The 21,359-nt window shown below is 42.0% G+C and overlaps 1 protein-coding gene across 1 annotated transcript in view; it reads right to left on the bottom strand.

Moving 5' to 3' along the window:
- TMEM179B (transmembrane protein 179B) overlaps positions 1-21,359 on the bottom strand; it is a 120,495-nt gene that overhangs the window by 25,949 nt on the left and 73,187 nt on the right. The window contains exon 4 of the mRNA XM_069207181.1: positions 7,108-7,186. Coding sequence (XP_069063282.1) covers positions 7,108-7,186 — 79 coding nt within the window. The remainder of the gene's footprint in view (positions 1-7,107; positions 7,187-21,359) is intronic.

The following is a 21,359-nucleotide window of genomic DNA, read 5'->3' as shown; positions in this document are numbered from 1 at the left end:
ATAGGGAATCAAAAGAAATGTGCCATATTCTCAGATTTATTTGAAGATATTCCTTATAATATTGAATAAAAGTGAACATATCCAAGATAAAAAACGTTAAATGATGCCAAAACTGTCTCGATTGTTAGGTCAACGTTTGAGATTAGGAGTATTATTAAGGTTCCTGATACATGAGAATGGATTCAACTGAGACAATCGTAAATCTTCAGGAACTTTCTTAAGTATTCGATGTTAAGGAACAAAGATGAAGCAAAAACGTTGTTCATTACTTCCTTACAGGTCATTTAAACAAGATTTTGTTCCAGAGCCTGAAAAGCCAATAGATCCTTTGTGGAGGAAATTAAGAATGTTGGAAAAAAGGAAGCACATAAAGAAAGATTGGCGTTCGAAGTCTTGAGATCCATCTACCAAAAGCCACAAAGCTTAGAGGAGAATCAAGTGGTGTATAGATAAAGGAAAATTTACTCAGTTGTAATCATAGTTTGAATATTAGAAAATTACAGCCTCTGTGGGAAGCCAGGATGTGTTTTAATTGAGAAAATTCTATTTTTTTTAAAAAGTAATTGAACAAAGAAAAAATTTCAATCTACACAAAGGATTTTCTGATGTTCTTTTAGAGTAGCTGTGAAAATACAAGAGTAATTGCGTTTAAGAATGAAAAATAAAGCAGGAATTTGTGCAGGTAAGTAGTACTTATAGGAGAAGGAATTAACCCTGATGCATGTAGGACCCCCGCTGTACCTAGATTCAGAGCCGTTTCTGATTTAATGACTTACTGTGATATTAAAGTCAGAGTAAAGATCCAAATAATTGTTTTTACAATGTCATGGGTTTAACAGGGAGGCACAATGATTATTTATGCATTCCCAGAAGATGTCCACAAATGAGAACTAGGATTTCATGAATGAATCAAGGCAGCCTTTCATCTAATGGAATAAGCCCCAGGTTTAACAGGAATTGGCATTTAGACATTAAATAAACTCGGACGATGGACATCATCCATCTAGCTGAAGATTGCTTTGAAAGAGCCAAACAGTATAGGTAATCCCCTTAGTTGATAACTAATTTTAGGATGCCACCACTGCAATGATCTTAAAACTAACATCTCTATTTACATGTATTGCAAGATGATAGGTATTCACTTGGAAGGAAGGCTCTGGAAGGGAAAAGGCTAGTTTATTAGAAAATAGCAAATGTATTTCTGAAAGAAGAAAGGGTGAATTATTAATGTCATACTTCATAAAATGTGTATTTGCAGAAGACTTGGAACTTGATCCTCCTTTTCCTCTCCCCCGCATTTATGTAGTAGGTATAAAAAAAAAACCTGCAAAGACAAATACTTACAGCTGCCCTAACGCATACCTTCAAACTGAGAGCTCAGAATTTTGGAAAGACTAACTTAATATAAGTCTTTCTTTCAAATACTTTCCCCAAAAAATCATTAAGCTTTGGGAATGATACTTTTCATGTCTGAGAAAAATTGTGCATCTATGGATGAAAACTTGTAGGCTTGAACTAGCTAAAAAATTAACGTATGTTAATACAACCTCATCCTGAAATATACTCTGACTAATATTATACCCCTGATATTAAATGCAGATTGTTTGTTATTTAAAGGTGTGGTTGGTCTCCTTACGGAAAGGTTTGACATCCTGCTGAAACTTCATATACCTGTGCTTGTCACAGTTAGGATCCAGACGGAGAATACAGTGTGTAAAAGGATCTTGTCTGACATTCTGGAGATGAGATTCAGACTGCATGAATCTCACCTTGTTAGTTTCTCTGAGAGAAGAGGGCGATCTAGGTAGGGAATATATAACAATGACAAGCATCTACAACAGATGCTGTTTGAGTTGAACTAGAAACTTTAGCAGAATTTGTATTAGCACAAAAGCACAAGGAAAAGGGCATGCCTTCTACAGCTTGGCTATGGGAGCCTAAGAATGAAAGCTCAGCATTTTGTGTTTTTGGCTGCGGGGAGCATGCCAAGCTCAGGGGATGCTCACTAGCTGAATATATCTGTGGAAACTATGTCACTGTGAACACCACAGAGATTTTCCGTCAAATGTTTGCTTTGTCTGCTTTTGTATGTTACTGTCCTGGAAGGAGTGTCATCAGTCATGGTTGGTTTTCTACCAGAAGGCACTACAATATCAAATGAGTGACCTTAGAAAGGAGTCTGGGTTCCATGTCCCTGGCAATAACAAATGTGTTACTGCAGTGTTGTCTGTTTGGACCAGGATGGGCTGTCAAGTGAACGCTGGAAAAAGCAACCTGAGTGATAGAAGTACACTTTGCTCCTCTACCATAGTTACATCCTCAATTTGTCATTCATTGACATAACTTTTTGAACTATTTGTTGATCCACATGAGCACTGCATTTCAGCATGGATGTGCCCTTCCTCCACTGCTGTCTGAGAAAAGAGTTGTTTTTCAAATGGGGCTCCCTTTTATAGAATATTTACTCAGGTTGGCCAAAAGTGTCACTGAAGAGTCACTCTGTCCTCCCAATACCTCAGTTTTAAATGCCACTGGTACTCAAGACACTCTTCTAAAATGTAAACCGGCAGAGGGACTGCTGAATATACGTGATGCAGTGAAGCCAAGAAGGGGAAATGTTTTTGCTGATGAAAGATCTTTTGCTCTTTGAAGAGTACAGATTTGAAACCCTTTGTGTCCATCACTGCTTCAGGTTCTTATACTGTTTGGACTGACTCACAACGGGGTTTTCTGTGATTTATTGGCTACGCAAGGCAGCTTCTTTTTTTCTTTTTACAAAAAAGCCTTTGATGTATCTCTCAGCGAAAACATTTTTCTCATTATGAACATTAAAATCATTGCCATTCTCTTTGGTGGATGCTCCGGGCAAGTATTCAGTCCAAACTGATTTACATAAATGTTATTTATGTAAAGGGTGTTTACTGCAAGCCTAGCACATGATTTGTGGAAATTTCACTGTGGGACAAACATCACACTCTTGATACTGGTATGTGCCCCGCACTGATTGACATTTTTTTTCTTTAAGGGGTCTCCTCCTCGCCAATGCTGCTCTCCCCACCCTATACATAGGCATTTTGCCACCTAGAACTGCAGCACTGTTTAATTAAGTGCTGGAGTGCAGGCAGCCAAATGCATGTCAGCATAATAAACATGGCACAAAGTCACCATACCCTTACACAGACATCCAGTCTCACTTGTTTTTCAAACAGTAAGGAGAACCAGCCTTGAAATGTGTACGTCACCTTTCCTGAAGCTTAATTATTCTGTTGAGCAGATTTTGAAACAGCACTTCATTAAATTATGGGAATACAGGAATACTCTCTTGCAACAAAGAAACACCCAAATGGGAAAGACGAACATGAGACGGTAGGAGAAGAAGAAAATGGAGGAGGAGGAGAGGAAAGAGGATCCTATTATCATCAGTACATTGGTCTATCAACATATTCTTTACTAATTGAGATCATTTTCCAAGCGATAGGATATATCCTTAGTTGGAATTAAGCAATTTCACTTAAAAGCCATGAAAAGTGGAATCACGGTGTTCCCATTACAAACCTTAGCCAGATTTCCCTTGATACTGGGTTGTGATGTTTTTGTTTATATTGGACAAAGTTGAGGTAGGCCAGGCTGGTGAGTGAGGCTTCTGAGATCAACATGAGGATTCAATAAAGGTACAGGACAGACTTGAATAAATAAGGTGCAGGCTCTGATGAACCAGGAACAAGTGCTACCTCATGTAAGTGTGTAGTGGCAGGAACAAAGTATTAAGATGGCTAACTGCGGACAGTCAAAACAGGGATTGTCTTGGAAGTAGAACAGAAAACATGAGTATATCTCATGCTGGATTCAAACAAAACGAAATTAGCCTTTCAGGGTAAGCACTTGATAGGATACAAAGCAAATGTGGTTCCTTCCACGGAGGAAAGTGAACAGGACTCCAGATGACTTGACATACTGTGTGAGAAGCTTACACTTTCAGTATTGGGTTGAACTTTCAAAGAAAGAGGCGAAGAGGGTTCTTCTAAGACTGGTTAAAGAATGGCATGTGACAAGGTCTGTAGTTAACACCATATAAGGCAAGACACTTTCAAGTAGGATGCCACTTTGTTTGTTATTGTGGTCCTCTTTCAATGTATAGTTATAGTGATTTGCAGTGTTCAGAATGGCTTTGTAACACCCTCCAAGTGAACTTGATATTCATGGCATCACACTGGAGGTATTTTTGTTTTACTTCTATGAGACTTCCGAGCAGATATCTCATGTAAACAGGGCACCCAGGACGGGCCTTGTCTTTGCGAAGGTGACTGATGTCCCCTCTAAAAAAGCTACAGACCGACAGTGCTAGCAGTATTTATCTACATTCAGAGGTAAAAACCTGTCTACCAGTTTTAACTGAACCCCTGAGGGGGAATAACCTATTTGCTCTCTCCTTGTCAAGCCTATGAAATCTTCCATTACTGTAATTCTTAACCTCCATGTCTAGAACATCTGAAGATTGCCCAATATGAATAAATGTGGTCAAGCTAGGGTTTCATTTATTTACTGGGACAGGAAAATTGTGGATTACCGTGTACTTCACAATTTTGTGTTACAAAATGGTGGTTGCCTTAAAGTGAGACTGACAATGTCCATTTCTAAAACAGGATCCTGTATGTACTCATTGCCCCTCTCTCTTCCCAAAGGTGTGTAGTCCACCAGAGCCAATCAGACATAGCCAGATTTCCACTGTCAGAGTGAAATCTACTGCTCATCTTTTCCAGTTTGAGATCTGTATTTATTTGGAGACAGCACATGGTCAGAGCCATTCCACATTTTGCTTCAGGCAGACTAAAACTGGCCTAAAAATGACAGAGCTTTATTAGATGTGCCAGCTTAACTGCATGACCTGGGCATAATATCACCACACCGAGGTGATGCTACCCAGGAGTGAAAGGTCCCTCTATTTTCAAATTGCACATTCAATCTGATGTAGCTTCCCAAGCAATTCATTTAATGCTGCATTTCTGAAGCCACTTGTGCACCAGCATGAGGAGCACAAACACAGTGAGTAGTTGGAAATGGGACTGCTGACTTCTGACTGGGCCTAAGTTTGGGAAGTATCTACAAAGCAGTCTTGCATAATCTGTGAAAAAATACATTTACCTTCTAGTTGAAAAGGAGTAGTACCCTTGCCAGGAGAAAGTGACATATCACAGCCTGCTGAAGCTCACCTGCTGATAGGACATGCATAGGACAGCCTCAACAGATATAGCATGTCCCAGAGGTGAGGGGTTGCCCCAGCCAGCTGTCCAAAAGATGCAATATGGAGCACTGCAACATCTGGGTCCAGGAGAGGATCCATCGTCTACAGACATTGAGAGGGGTGAGCCTGTCCCTTGCCAACACTCCTGGTGCCCTCTAAAGGTGTAATGGTCTTTCTCTAAAAGTCCTAAAAAACCTTGACTTCCACCCCTGGCCTGTTAATCTATCCCATCGTCTGATGAAAGCTGCGCCTATTTTGGAACCTTTGGAATCATTTTAAAAGTCCTTACAGTTTGGGAGATTTTGTGTTTAAAGAGTGGGGGTCAGGGATCTCTTGTATCATCAGTACAGCAGTGAGTACTGGACTGTGGGTTTGGCTATCTATGTGAACATCTCTGCTGCAACTGGTAGACTATAAACTACAGACACTTTGCAATTACCACCACCTATTGGATACCTAGGGTGAACTGGCACCAAGTAGCCCACCTGTACCCTTGTTTCTTTCAGTAGTCTACATTATAAGGAGGCTTTGAAATACTGCAGACCTGAGCACTTCAAAGGAGACCCAAATCACAGCCAAACCTTCCTTAAGAGGGCAACACTAAGCATAGGTCTCAAAGTTGAACAAAAATTAGAATACCCAACACTGACAAGTTAGAAATACATTTAGGTCCGGATCTAGCCCAGAGGGTGATAGGCAGTTCTGGATTTTGATGACTAGCTCTTTTTAAATAAAGTACTTTTCTTTAGAAAGGTTACAATGTTGGGGCATTGAAGTTTGTAGCATGTTTTCAGCTGTGTCATACTGTTTCTGGGTGTCTAATCTCAGCCCACATCATGAAGTAAGCCTTGTCTGATAGATCACACTATCCTGAAACGGTCCAGTACTAAAGGAAGTACTTCCATTACTTCCCCATCAAGTGGAATGCAACACTACTGTGGCTGCAGGACACTTCTGGTAAACAACATTAATTGCTACACTTAATGCCCAGTAAACTCTCACTAACTTGAGACCCAAACGAAGGGCATCACATCAGCTGAGAGAGGCCCTATGCTTTCTTCTGGAGAAATAAATGAGCATCTGTGGAACCTTATACTTGTTTTCTTTCCTTCTCACTCTCTTGTCACTCTTAGGTGAGGGGTGTAAGGTTCCTGGGCACATAGAGTTTCTAGGAGTGACCCTACTCAATAAGATGTATTGATATATGCCTTTCTTACTGAGTATACTAAAACGAAACAGAGTGTAATGCCCCTTGCATGAAGAGTATTATTGCAATTGCAAAAAATGTTAACTGTAAAAACATGAAAAGAACGAATGAAACAATCTGAATAACTCAATTTATTATGGTGAAAGATTGTGGTTGGAGTTCTTCCGCTAATCAACTGCGCACAATAAACTTACAAATAATTAACAGAAGTACTTTCCAGAGAAATGTCTCAAAAGAAAGCTGTGAAATACAATCATAAACTGTACAATGTTTAAGTAGCATGCGGGAAGATGCATATTTACTTCCCTTCACCCATCAAGATTGTACCACAAATGATGGGAACCTTATCACCCAAACTCCATACCAGAAATATAGGAAGCTTGGGGTCACACCTTAGAAACCACTCCAACAGGAAATGGACAAAGAAACCTATATCTATAAAACTGTAAAATAATACAAAGACCTCCAGACAGACTCCTGCTTCAGACACAACACTGCACAGGCGGGGAGCAGAGTACACTCAGCCGGGAGACACTAACATTATATGAATAACACCAGGAAGTCTCACAACACTGGTTAGATGGTCATCTTGTTCATGTCAGCTAAAATCTAAGTTTGTTCTATTCCTGCTAGTCGACATCTGCAGAGAGATACTCACCTCAGCATTGTGCAGATTGGCATAAAACCTGGACCCGTCAGCAGGGGCCTCCCAGGGCTCCGACTCAGCCTGTGGGCAGCTAAATACAAAAAAGGGTGCATCAGAAAATAGAGAGGACAAAAATAAAAGCACAGATTGAGAGCCAAAAAATGAAAAAGAAAGCAGCTAGGTAGCAAGAAATAGCGAGTCAAAAAGGTAGACAAGGCAATTGATATATTGACAGACAGATCACCATGTGAACTAAGGTTAATACATGTTGCATTTCAAACCGTAACATATAAAAAGGTCTGTAGAGGTATACAGACAGGCACATATACAGACAGATAGATACATGTATGAAAAAGCTACTTGCCTGTAATCCTACTCTATCAACATGCATATCATAAAATTCATAAGCATCGAATGTCTGCCTTTTTGCATACTCCTGGCCATTTTTTCAAAATAAATATATCTTTCTAACACTATATGTAAAACACAGGTGTCTACCAAAAGGTGATTCCTTTTAATTCATAACCAAAAAGAAATGAAAAAAAAATTAGCGAGCAAGCAGGCCCAAAAACCCTTTTTATGCATGCCCTAAGGACAGTTTTAGCTGTGTTGCTAGCTTAATCTTGTAGGAAAAAAATCATAACAAACGCGTGTGAATAGAACGTTTATTGTAGTTTTTACATTCAGACTTAATACTCATTGTAAGAATAATATCTAATAAAGCTCTGTCGTTTCTGTAGAGTTGTGTTTAAGTGTGAGGGGAAAGCACCTAGTAGAATGGGGGGCTAGATCAGGAGACCAAATTATATTTCAATCCAAATTAGGTAATGGTTTATTTCGTCCGAGAAGGCTTTGAAAAAAAGACAATCTAGTAACATATGGCTAAGTTTTCAGTGCAGCTCCAGCACAGTTCTGTATCCAATATGCTCAATTTATCTAGTCTAAGCAAAGTCCAAATATGTGCTGTGGTCTAGCCCAGTGGTTCCCAACCTGTGGTCCGGGGACCCCTGGGGGTCCGCTCAGCCTTCTCAGGGGATCCGCGACTGCTCATAAAATTAAATAATATTAACAGTTTAGGTCCCCAATGACTCATTGGGGTGGGTCCTCAGATTCCAATAATGATTCAGTGGGGGTCCACGGGTTCCAGTAATGATAAAATGGGGGTCCACAGAAGTAAAAAGGTTGGGAACCACTGGTCGAGCCAGTATCTATGCTGAGCCAAAGAGACGTCAATTTTGTCAGCCTCTAACCTTGACTATAACTTAACACAGTTTTTGGGCACTTTATCTGGGGAACATTTTTCTTTGAATATATTTTCTCCTTTTGACTGAATATAGCTAGCCAATTTCGAATGGTTCAGAGAAAAAAACGTTCTATATTTTAGAAACTCAGGGGCTCATTAAGAACCCGGCGGTTCGGACCGCCATGCCGGCAGCGGCGGTAAATACCGACATATTATGTACACCCGGAGGGCCACCTGTGGCGGCCCTCTGCCACCGCCAGGCTACCGCCGACAGGCAGCCTGACGATGGCGGATATCATTATCCGACAGGACAGCACTGCAAGCAGCGTCACCCTACGGATAAAGATCCCTGTATTATTCTTTGTTCCTATGGGCCTGATTCAGATCTTGGTGGAGGGAATACTCAGTCACAAACGTGACCGATATCCCGTCTGGCGTATTACGATCCCATTAGAAATAATGGGATTGCTAATACAGCGGACAGGATATCTGTCATGTTTGTGACAGGATATATCCCTCCACCAAGACCTAAATCAGGCCCTCAGTATTTAACTAATGTTATTCCTTATTCTGTCCATTCCTTAAGAAATTGGTCTTGCTTTTTGAGTCCCAAAGACAGTCTAATGTAGAATATTTCATCTTGCTTTGGTGTAGGTTATGTAGAATATGTAATACAGAAACAGTATTTTTTTTAATTGTATTTATGGTTTTCAACTTCAAACTTCCAAGTGGAGGGAACAACTAATAACTCTCTGTACACATCGTACACAGCAGCGTGAAATACATTGGTTACATTACATATGCCACAGTGTTACCTTCTGAGTGCTCAGGCAGTATGCAACAGGGGTACACAGTAATCTAATACCCATTCCCCACCTCAGTTCCATCCTTCACAGTGCACCGCTGGCTGCCCACATCTCCTGTCAGTGTTCCCAGCATCTCAAACCTCCCCAGGACCACCGAACTATGATTAACAACAGAAGCAACTGCTGACTCTGAAAATCTCGGGCTTTGTCCCTCTGCCTCCCCGGTCTCCTTACTAATCAGATATGTCTGTTATGGGCCCCAGTAGTTACCTGGACGGATTTGCGGAGGGGAAAGCTCATTGTACCTGTCAGCCTGGGTGTTGCTGTAAGTTATGTCAGCATGCCAGTCTCTTAGTGTAGGCAATGGGCCCCAGTCCATCTCATCGCCATCAGACGCTATGCCAGCAACAGACCCAAAACCACCAGCTTCCTAGCCCCTTTTCCCCACTTCTTTGTCATAGCCCAGTAGCGCTAACAACGTGTTGCCTTCAGTGTAATACCACTATTTGCTCCAACTCTGTAAATACTGGCAGCCAGAACCCCTGAACTCCTGGACATGTCCATGCCATGTGCAGAAAGTTGGCCCCGCACCCTGGGCAGGCGGCTGAGGCACGTAACCCATATCTCTGAAGTCTGTCAGAGGTATTATAAACTTGGTTAAGATATTTAAAGTGGATCAACCTGCGTCTTCCATTCAATTATATGGTTTGTATCTTTGAGCAGCCGTATGCCCACTGGGCATCAGTTAGTACAGTTCCTAAGTCCCTCCTCTAGTCAAGACTAGCTTTTAACAACACAGGCGTGTAGGCCTCCTGCGCAAAAGCATACAAGCTGTTGACCAACTTCTCCGGTGTTGTTTCTCTTATCAGCTATGAGAGGGCTGGTAGTTTGGGAGGCTCAAAAGGATCATCGCCAACCAGCTCATGGAAAGTATACCTAGACCTGTAGTACTGATATTCTATGAGTGGAGTCTTTGTCATCCGCGAAGGCCTTCCAGGGGCGCACTCCGCCATCCTGGAAGAAATCACCCATGACACCAATACCCAATCTACCAAGTGCAGCAACTGCTCCTTTATTGTGGCTCAGTGGGAACCACGAGCACCAGTCTACCTTTGCAAGTGAGGAGTACAATAGGGGAAGTGCCTGCCGGACCATGAGCCTATGCCAGGCGTGCAATGTAGTGTTTAAGGAATCGAAGACGCCATATCGGCACTTCAGAGGAAGGAATAAGTGCTGCTGAAGTGTGTGAGGGTGCGGAATATCGCGCTCAATGTAAGCATAAGGTGCATCATGGGGGCCATGAACCCAGCTATATGCCAGCATGCAACGAGCAGCCTCATAATATGTGTCCAAGTCAGGGGCATTTAATCCTCCCATCTCATATGGAAAAGTTAGCACGCTCCATCGGATCCTGGGTTGCTTCCCCGCCCAGGCAAATCTGATTAACAGGGATTTCAATTTCATAAATGAAGTCTTAGGGAGTAATATTGGGACATTTTGGAATACAAATAGGAATCTCGGAAGGGCCACCATTTTCATGAGGGCACCATCAAAGATAGGGGGAGCCTGATTCATCTATCCACCGCTTCCGATAATTTTTGTATTGCTCTACCATAATTATCAAGCAGGACAACAAGCAGGTCGGTATGTATCTGAATCCCCAGGTAGTGGACAGAATCTGTTGCCCACCGGTGTCATGACTGGGGTGAGTGGAAATGTAATAGATTTTTTCCAATTATAAACCGGAGTAACCACTGAACTGAACCACCCTCACAAAGCAATGAGGAAGGTTTTGGGTCCAGAACATACACCAGCGTGTCGAACGCATATGAGGATATTAGCAGTGTGTTCCCGGGAAATGAACACCTCTTGCTTGTGGTATTCCCATCTGCCACCACAGCGTACAGCAGGGGGTTATTCCTCACCTGCGTTGTAGGGCTTGTGTAAAGGGTCTGCAACCTCTGAAGAAATACATCTCCAACTCTGACAAGACACAGCACCTCAAACATAAGGCTCCATTTGTCCAAATCAAAAGCTTTTTCTGCACTGAAAAAGACCGCTGCTGCCCGCACCTCAGGGTCAATCTGTTGCAGAGCGCCGAAAAAGGTTCTAAGATTCATTGTAATACTGTGACTCGGAATGAAACCTGGCTGCTCTGGTTTAACTAACCGGTGAAGGAGGGGCCCAAATCTATTTGCCAGAATTTTAGCAATTATTTTCATGTCTATGTTAAGCAGGGAGAGCGGCTTGTATGATGAACACCATTGGGGAGGGCTTGCTGGTGTTGAATAGCGTGACAATTATGGCTTCTCTCATTGACTGTGGCATAAGGGCATCACTAGCAATTTCACTAAACAAGGTCTGTAAATAAGGAATAAGAATCTACTGGTAGGTCTTGTAAAACCTCACAGTAAGCCAATCGGAGCCAGGGGCCTTTCTCCCTGCTGCCATATCTTTGAGCATCCTAAGGATCCCTGTCAGCTGTAGCAGGGACATTAAGTGTACTCTGTCATCGTTAGTAAGCCAGTCCACAGCAATGTGTTCTAAATAATCTTTGATTTCTTATTTGTTGTGTGTTGGCTCAGTAGTGTAGAAGTCTGAGTAGTACTCCCTAAATCTATATATAATCCCTAGCGGGTCGCAGACTATATGTCCCTCTGATATTTCTACTTCAAAGACTACATCAAGTTCCCTGTTAGGTCTCAACAGTGCCACTAGAATCGTACTGGGTAGTTCACTTCCCCAGAGGAGTGAGCTATTGCATATTTACCCATACGTTTCACTTCATCTATACAGAAACAATATTAGAGTTAATAAAGGGATCATGTTTTGTTATGTTTTGTTGTTGTCTTTTTCACTGTTATTAGTGAAATTAAGATGAATGGTTGACCTAAACTTTGTTTCATTGTTATTAAAGGTAGAGGTTTGACATCAGAGTCTGAGAACCACTGGATACACAGTATTGCTAAGAAAGTTGTTTGGTATCCATGAAAATCTACAATATGTAATACCTCCAATTTCTTCGGAAGTACTAGTTTGAAGAGAGCAATTCTTGTTTTTTGTTTTGATTCCAAATTAATTTTGTTAATTTTTTGTAAAAGTCATTAGATATGTAGATTGCAGATGTTTATTACAATATTAACAAGAGGTGAAACCATCATTTTCACAGTCACAATTATTCTCCCCCAAGTAATGTACATAGGAGCCCAAATAGTGCTTTTTTGACAGATTCTATGGTTTAATTTTAGTTGTATGTTGTGGCGTACATAAGGATGATTTAAAACCAAATACAAGGGTACTTAATTATGGATTTCCCCAACCTTAAACATTAATTGTTAATTAATGGGATATTACATAGGATATTGAGGAGAAGGATTTCAGTTTTGCCTTTATTCTATGTATATACTGAGACCATGGCATAACTTCCTATTGACTTAATATTTGCTGGGATAGCAGGATCTGATTCTTCCATAAAAATAGCAACATCATCAGCATAAGAAGCTGTCTTTTGGTGACCAAGCTTAGAGGGAATTCCCACTATTTTGTTGTTCTCCCCTGCACAGATTAATAGGGGTTCAGGTATTAGTAGACAGGGTAAGGCAGAGAGTGCACTCCACTACCTTGTTACTTGTTGTAAGGGGAAACAGTAAGATAAATTCCGGTTGAGGTTAATTCTTTCACATGGATTACAGTACAGTGCAAAATTATTCGACTAAATGTGCTTCCCAATGAAAATTTACCAAGCACTGCACATGGGAAGGTTCAAGAGACCTTATCATAAGCCCCCTTCTCGTCCAGCGCCATTTCTACTGTATAGGTATCCAGCAGCTTTTCCCTTTCTGTAACATGTCTTAGTAGTTTCATATTACCCAATATTAGTATGGCTTTCATAAATCAGTTTATGATGGACAAATTAATATTTTCAGATATGGTTCCAAACTATTAGCTGGAATTTTTGCATTAAACGAATGAGGTGAATACGTTGTTTTTTTTTTAAGTCAGGTGACTCCGTCCACTCTTTAGGGATGACTACTATTGTTGTTTCAGAGAAAGGACCCATCACTTAACCTGTATCTGTATAATGGTAAACTAAATGCACAAGAGGTGATGTTATGAGGTTCTTCTATGTGCGGTACAATTAAGTCTGGAAACTGTCCTAGACTGGTGCTTTTTCTATCTTTAGAGACTGTATAACTTTAGTAATTTCATGCAGATCTGTCGGTTTTCTGAGTTTCTTCTTCGTTTCTATGGGCAAAGGTGGAACTGGTAGATTATTCAAATGCTCAAAAATAGCTTTTATATGATGTGCAATTATTGTCTGAATATAACTGAGGGTAGAATTGTACCTTTTTCTTTAGTAGTTGAATTGCCGTATTTATCTCAGACTGTCACTATTCTTGAGTTGGATTTCTTTTATTTAGGTAACTTGCAAAAAGCAGTTTACCTGCTTTATTGCACGCACACAATTTTAGGATACCAGCAGCAGTCTGTCTGTTTAATTCCCAGTGTTCTCATGTAGCTTCCCATAATGTAATAATGAACACCTAGAGTGCTAACATTCTGTATTTATGACAAAAGGATGGCATCCCTGAGGTATTCTTGATTGAATCAAAGCTATGAAACCTAAAGCATTTGGTTAGAAATGAACAAAATGAGAAGGTTCTTTTTGTTATAGAAATAGTGCTATAGAAGCTAAAACGAGGACACATCTTCTAAGAGTGAAACATGCTTCCAGCAACAGTTTGTCAGTTAACTCCCTGGTAATTAACTGCAGTTTCCTACAGTGGTCTAATCAACACCTACAGCGCTAACATTTTGTATTTATGAGAAATGTGTGGCACACATGAAGCTGTTGTAATGGAATGAAAGTTGTAAACCTGAAACTATTTTCTACAGAGGATACTATAGTAGCCAACTGGCTGGGGAGCCGGCAGGGGTTGTAACGCTTGCCAGCTGCCCCTAACATTTAAAAAAGTTCTTAGTGCCCGAATGGCACCCTTACAGGAATAACAATGGCTGGCACTCAGAATGGGTGTGCGCTGGAGAGCTGGCAGGGGCCACAGGGGGCTTTGTGGCTCAATCTGTGGCACCCACGTATACATAACTGGGGGTGACCCAGTAGGACCGGAACACCCCTAAAATAATAAAAAAAAATTAAAAGAGACGCTTTTCTTATTTACTGCTCCTGGCCAAGAGCGCCCCATAAGCCCTATAAGGGCCTAGTTACATATTTTTCAGTGATCTGTGGTGCCCAATATGGCGAGGAGAACCAGCAACATGTTACTAAAGTGTGGTGGGAGGGCTACAAGAAGTACAACAGCCCAACAGAATTTTTAAAGCACTCCCAGCTGGATCTGTATGCTGTTTTACTAGAATGCAAGACCTCTTGTAGCAGGTTCCATGGCAGCATTTTGTGGCCTCAAGAGTGTTGAAGGAAGTCAGACACACCTCTTTGAATTGTTTGGAACAAAAATACTTTATTTTAAATATTTTTCAGAAAATTAATATTATACCTTGTCATTGTGTGTATTTATAAAGATTCTGCTGGAATATGGCTATTGATAAATTATTGTGGTAACATTTTGACGAACAGAATATGTCTGCTTCATATAGGTTGATGTGTTGACGCCTTGCTAAAGCCAATGGGGCAGATTTTTACATTTTTCTTTCAAACTAGGAACACAGCTGGGGCAGTTTTACCCCAATGTAATCAGAAATGTGGGATTGTGTGTACTTGGGGGAATTCACCCCTTCCCTTTTTAGGTCAAAGCCTGCTAGACAGCACAGCTGTCTGGTTTAGTAACAACATCTTGGGGACATTCTGAAAGCTTCCCAGGGAATGCATTCTGCCCACTGGTTATTACTGGCTTTGTGTTTTGTAACTCACATTTGCTTGCATTCTATTTGCTGGCTTTATTTGTTTTAGGCTGTCAGCTTGAGTTTATCTCCTGTACAGCGTATCCTATTTATAGTATTCTTACATGAGTGCTTGCTTTCTGTAAACAGGCCTTCAAATCTTGTTCATGTCACATTTGCAGTGCGTTCTAAGACAGAGGTCAAATGTCAGGCTCTGTCTTCAGAGAGAGCTCTGTGCTTACATTTCTTTTTCTGACTTCAAAGTGAGAGGATTTATGTGAAAATCTTGCTTTTAAAGCAAAAACTTTTTTCCAGCACACAACAAAATGTAAATGTTTGTAAATGAGCTGTGCAGATATTTCAGAATATATCAGAATTAGGAAAGCACAAATGATGCACTTTTTTTTTATATAAACAAAACAAATCGAATCACTAGGAGATGACATTTTAATATGTTATTGTTTGAGTGCTCAGGGCTCGAAAAACCATAAAAATGTTACTAGACCTGCAGGCCGAGTAACTTAAATGATCTACTCGACCTAACTGTAATGTACTTGATCCGTAAACGGGTCTCAAATTGTGTGATCCTAGGCAAATAGTTTACATGGATGCCTTTTTCTTAATTCTCACATATGAATGCACCTTCAAATATGTGAGCTCAGCATTTCTGCAGTACACAAAAACCTCTTTTGTTTGATTAAGAAAACTAAAGTTTGCTGCATGCCTAGGACTTCTTTTAGTTTACTAACAACATTACCATCAGGGAAGGAGTGTTTCTCAGTTTGTTTAAACACTCAAATTTAATAATAAACTACTAAACCATGATGTAGTAACATATTGTCATTTACACCCAGTAACTTTCCATGAAATGTCCAAAAAACTCTCCACTAACTTGCAGCTTTACTGATAAAACTATATAGTGTATTAACCATCTGAGAAAATTGGGTTTCAGAAAACCTATCCTTTGCACATAACATGTTAAGTATTCTGATTTGTTTTCATCCTATTTAATCACACAGAAATATAAAAAAGGGCTTTCAAAACTACTGAAATAATTTTGAAGTATTAGGAAAAACCTGACACCCTATATCCTTTTATTTTACATTCTAAGCAGCAGGTCACAAAGTTCACCTTACAAAGTTCTGGAACTCTGCAATCAGAAGGAAAATTAATTGTAAGAAAAACTGACTTTTGACCTCTGTCTGTGAACACAGAACAAATGTGACATAAGGACAAGATTTAAAGACATTTTTATTGCCCCTCCACTTTTCAACTTAACAGAACACCTGTTCAGTGTCAACTCGCCAGAAGGAGTATGTATTAAAAATAGCTCGACCTGATCAAATAAGGCTTGCCAATGCGAGTGGTCGAGTGGATTTTTCGAGCCCTGCACTGTATAGGTTTTATCAGTAAGCCTGTATGTCTCAGCAAATGTAATGGTCTTTTCAACAGAAAATGTGTTGTCTGTAATGGCAGTAGGCTGCCACATCATGCATACTACACTACTCTACAACACTTTACTCCGTTCTGTGCCCATCCACTCTACGACATGTCACTCTATTTACTCCACAACACTACTCTCCTCTCTATGACCCTCTATTCCATGTCACTTCACTCTACATGTCACTCCACAACACTCTACTCTACTCCACAAGCTACTCCACTCTACTCTACGCCCCTCCACTTTATGACACAACAACTATACCATGACACTTGACATGCCACTCCACCCCACTCTACGACACCCCCTCCACTTTATGCCACTCTACACCCCTCCACTCTATGATAAAACACTCTACTTCACTCTACTCTCTGACACTTTATTCCGTTCTACGCTATGCCACTCCACAACACTCTACATGCATCTCCCCCAAGCCACTTTGCTCCACTCTGACACAGTACTCTACTCTACTCCGCTACGCCATACTATGCTACTCCACTCTATGCCACGAACCTTGGCGCAACTCCCTCTACGCCACTTTACTGCACTCTATGGCACACTATTTCACTATGCCACTAGAGGCCACTCCAATCTACGCCACTCCACTTTATGCCATTTCACGCTACCCCCCTCCATTCTACGCCACTCCACTCTATGACACTTTACTCCACTCCACTCTACGCTACTCTAATCTACTAAACGCAATTCCTGCTATGCCACTCCACTCTATGACCCACTATTCCAACTTGCTCTATGACACGCTACTCCGCTCTACTCTTCTATTCAACTCTATGCCACACCCCTCCACTCTACGCCACTTGACTCTATGACCCTTTACTACACTCTACTCTACGATACTAAATGCAACTCCCTATATGCCACTCCACGCCACTTTATTCCACTTCACTCTATGATGCACTACTCCACTACGCCACTCCACAACACTAGACTCTGTGACACACCACTCTATGACAATATACTCCATTCTACGCAACACACTGTACAACACTTTATTCCACTTTTTGAAAGCTGCACTCTACTCCGCTCCACTTTATGACACTAAATGCCACTCCACAGCACTTTGCTCCCCTGTACTCCTGTTCATTCTATGCCCCTCCACAACACTCTATGCCAATGCACTGTGCTTTCTGATATCCTACGCAACTCCACTATACGCCTCTCCACTTTAGGACACTCTACTCCAGTCTTCAATACTCTACTCCAATCTATGCCCCTCCATTCTACTCCAATACTCCATTCAACGCCACACCACTCTACCCCACAACACTCTATGCCACTCTACTCCACGACACTCTACCCCAATCTGCGCCCATTCACTCCACTCTATTCCACCTCACTGTATGACACACTACTACACTCTACGCCTTTCCCTTCCACTCTATTACACTTAATCCTAGTCCCTCCATGACCCTATGTCACTCCACTCTTCCCTTCTTCACTCCATGCCACTCCACTACACTGTATGCCACTCTCATCTGGGCCACTAACTTTCAGCGATGCTGAACACCCACCATGCTGGTGTAAAACATGGCTAAAATACATTGGCAAAGCCAAAAGCTCTTGCATAGGTGAGACCTATTGGCTTTGCCAATGCTTGCTTATTCAGACTTCCAGTTTTGCCACTGAAGACTGGTCTCCCAGTATTGTAGAACTGGTTACGAGTAGGATGCAGAGAATGGATACCTCACTTATGCAGGTGGAAATTATCCCTGTGGCTGTATCAGTGAAAAAGGCTGTCTCTGATACTATTGCACCTCTCAAGAAGAAGATACTGCAAATGGCTACTAATCACTACAAACATTTGGACCCCCTCAGCCCCCTGGGGGGGGAGGCACTAGAGCAGTGTGTCCCAAACTGTGGGTCACCAGACAATTTCTGGTGGTTCACAAAAGAGCAAAAAGTAAAGATGCTTTTTCATTTTGTATTTACCTTGTCACATTTGCTGTGCTTCCAACACAGAGGTCAAATGTCAGGCTATGTCTTCTGACAAATTGCTGCTCATTACTGTAACATTGGGATTGGTGTGTACTTTTCTTTTCTGAAAGTGAGACGAGTTTTTAAAGTGAACTTTGTGATATTATGCTGGGTGTAGGCAGCATGAAAGGAAAGGTGTAGGATGTTTTTTTTTTGTAACACAACAAAATTTAAATACCTGTAGATGAACTGTATACATATTTCAGAATATACCAGTCAGCAAAGCAAAAACGAAGCTCATTTTTTATCATTCTCGTGTGATGGAAAGAAAGATTTCAATAGGATCAAATCACATCATGACCCCCTCCACTTTATGCCACTCTACACCCCTCCACTCTACGATAAAACACTCTACTTCACTCTTCACTCTACTCTCTTCTACGCTATGCCACTCCACAACACTCTACTCCACCCTATGCATCTCCCCCAAGCCACTTTACTCCACTCTGACACAGTACTCTACTCTACTCCGCTACGCCATACTATGCTACTCCACTCTATGCCACGAACCTCGACGCAACTCCCTCTACGCCTCTTTACTGCACTCTATGGCACACCATTTTACTATGCCACTAGAGGCCACTCCAATCTACGCCACTCCACTTTATGCCATTTCATACTACGCCCCTCCATTCTACGCCACTCCACTCTATGACACTTTACTCCACTCTACGCTACTCTACTCTACTCTACGCAATTCCTGCTATGCCACTCCACTCTATGACACACTATTCCAACTTACTCTATGACACACTATTCCAACTTACTCTATGACACACTACTCCACTCTACTCTTCTATTCCACTCTATGCCACACCCCTCCACTCTACGCCACTTGACTCTATGACCCTTTACCCCATTCTATGATACTATATGCAACTCCCTATATGCCACTCCACGCCACTTTATTCCACTTCACTCTATGATGCACTACTCCATTACGCCACTCCACAACACTCCACTCTATGACAATCTACTCTATTCTACGCAACACACTGAACAACACTTTATTCCACTTTTTGAAAGCTGCGCTCTACTCCACTCCACTTTATGACACTATGGGGGTCATTCTGACCCTGGCGGTCATGGACCGCCAGGGCCAACGACCGCGGAAGCACCGCCAACAGGCTGGCGGTGCTTCTGGGGCCATTCTGACCGCGGCGGTAAAGCCGCGGTCAGAAAAGGGAAACCGCTGGTTGCCCGCCGGTATTCCCCTGCCCCAAAGAATCCTCCATGGCGGCGCTGCTCGCAGCACCGCCATGGATATTCCGACCCCCTTCCCGCCATCCTGGTCCTGGCGGTAAAAACCGCCAGGAACAGGATGGCGGGAACGGGTGTCGTGGGGCCCCTGGGGGCCCCATAATGATTTTCAGTGTCTGCTTTGCAGACACTGAAAATCGCGACGGGTGCCACTGCACCCGTCGCACCCCTTCGACTCCGCCGGCTCCATTCGGAGCCGGCTTCATCGTAGAAGGGGGTTTCCCGCTGGGCCGGAGGGCAGCCTTCTGGCGGTTGCCCACCGGCCAAGCCAGAATGGCCGCCGCGGTCTTTTGACCGCAGTGCGGTCATTCGGCGGTTCCCGCTTGGCGGGCGGCGACCGCCGCCCGCCGAAGTAGGAATGACCCCCTATATGCCACTCCACAGCAGTTTGCTCTACTCTACGCCTGTCCTTTCTATGCCCATCCACAACACTTTATGCCAATGCACTGTGCTTTCTGATATCCTACGCCACTCCACTATACTCCACTCCACTTTAGAACACTCTACTCCAGTCTTCAATACTCTACTCCAATCTATGCCCCTCCATTCTACTCCAATACTCCATTCAACGCCACACCACTCTACCCCACATCACTCTATGCCACTCTACTCCACGACACTCTACCCCAATCTGCACCCATCCACTCCACTCTATACCACCTCACTGTATGACACACTACTACACTCTACTCTCTTCCCTTCCACTCCACTTAATTCTAGTCCCTCCATGACCCTATGCCACTCCACTCTTCCCCTCTCCACTCCATGCCACTCCACTCCACTGTATGCCACTCTCATCTGTGCCACTAACTTTCAGCGATGCTGAATACCAACCACGCTGGTGTACAACATGGCTAAAATACATTGGCAAAGCCAAAAGCTCATGCATAGGTGAGACCTATCAGCTTTGCCAATGCTTGCTTATTCAGACTTCCAGTTTTGCCATTGAAGACTGGTCTCCCAGTATTGTAGAAAGTGGTTACGAGTAGGATGCAGAGAATGGATACCTCACTTATGCAGGTGGAGATTATCCCTTGGAATGGTGCCTCTCTGAGGCTGTGGATGTATCAGCGAAAAAGGCTGTCTCTGATGCTATTGCACCTCTCAAGAAGACAATACTGCAAATGGCTACTAGTTACTACAAACATTTGGACCCCCTCAACCTCATGGGGGGAAGGCACTAGAGCAGTGTGTCCCAAACTGTGGGTCACCAGACAGTTTCTGGTGGTTCACAAAAGAGCAAAAAGTAAACATGCTTTTTCATTTTGTATTTATCTTGTCACATTTGCTGTGCTTCCAACACAGAGGTCAAATGTCAGGCTATGTCTTCTGACAAATTGCTGCTCATTACTGTAACATTGGGATTGGTGTGCACTTTTCTTTTCTGAAAGTGAGACGAGTTTTTAAAGTGAACTTTGTGATATTATGCTGGGTGTAGGCAGCATGAAAGGAAAGGTGTAGGATGTTTTTTTTTTGTAACACAACAAGATTTTAATACCTGTAGATGAACTGTATAAATATTTCAGAATATACCAGTCAGCAAAGCAAAAACAAAGCACATTTTTTATAATTCTCGTGTGATGGAAAGAAAGATTTCAATAGGATCAAATCACATCATGACATTTTTAATTGGTGATGTGCAAACGATAAATATTCACTGAAA

Source organism: Pleurodeles waltl, chromosome 9 (assembly GCF_031143425.1).
Source record: "Pleurodeles waltl isolate 20211129_DDA chromosome 9, aPleWal1.hap1.20221129, whole genome shotgun sequence".
Classification (NCBI taxonomy): domain Eukaryota; kingdom Metazoa; phylum Chordata; class Amphibia; order Caudata; family Salamandridae; genus Pleurodeles; species Pleurodeles waltl.
This window is presented reverse-complemented; position numbering and strand designations above follow the sequence as displayed.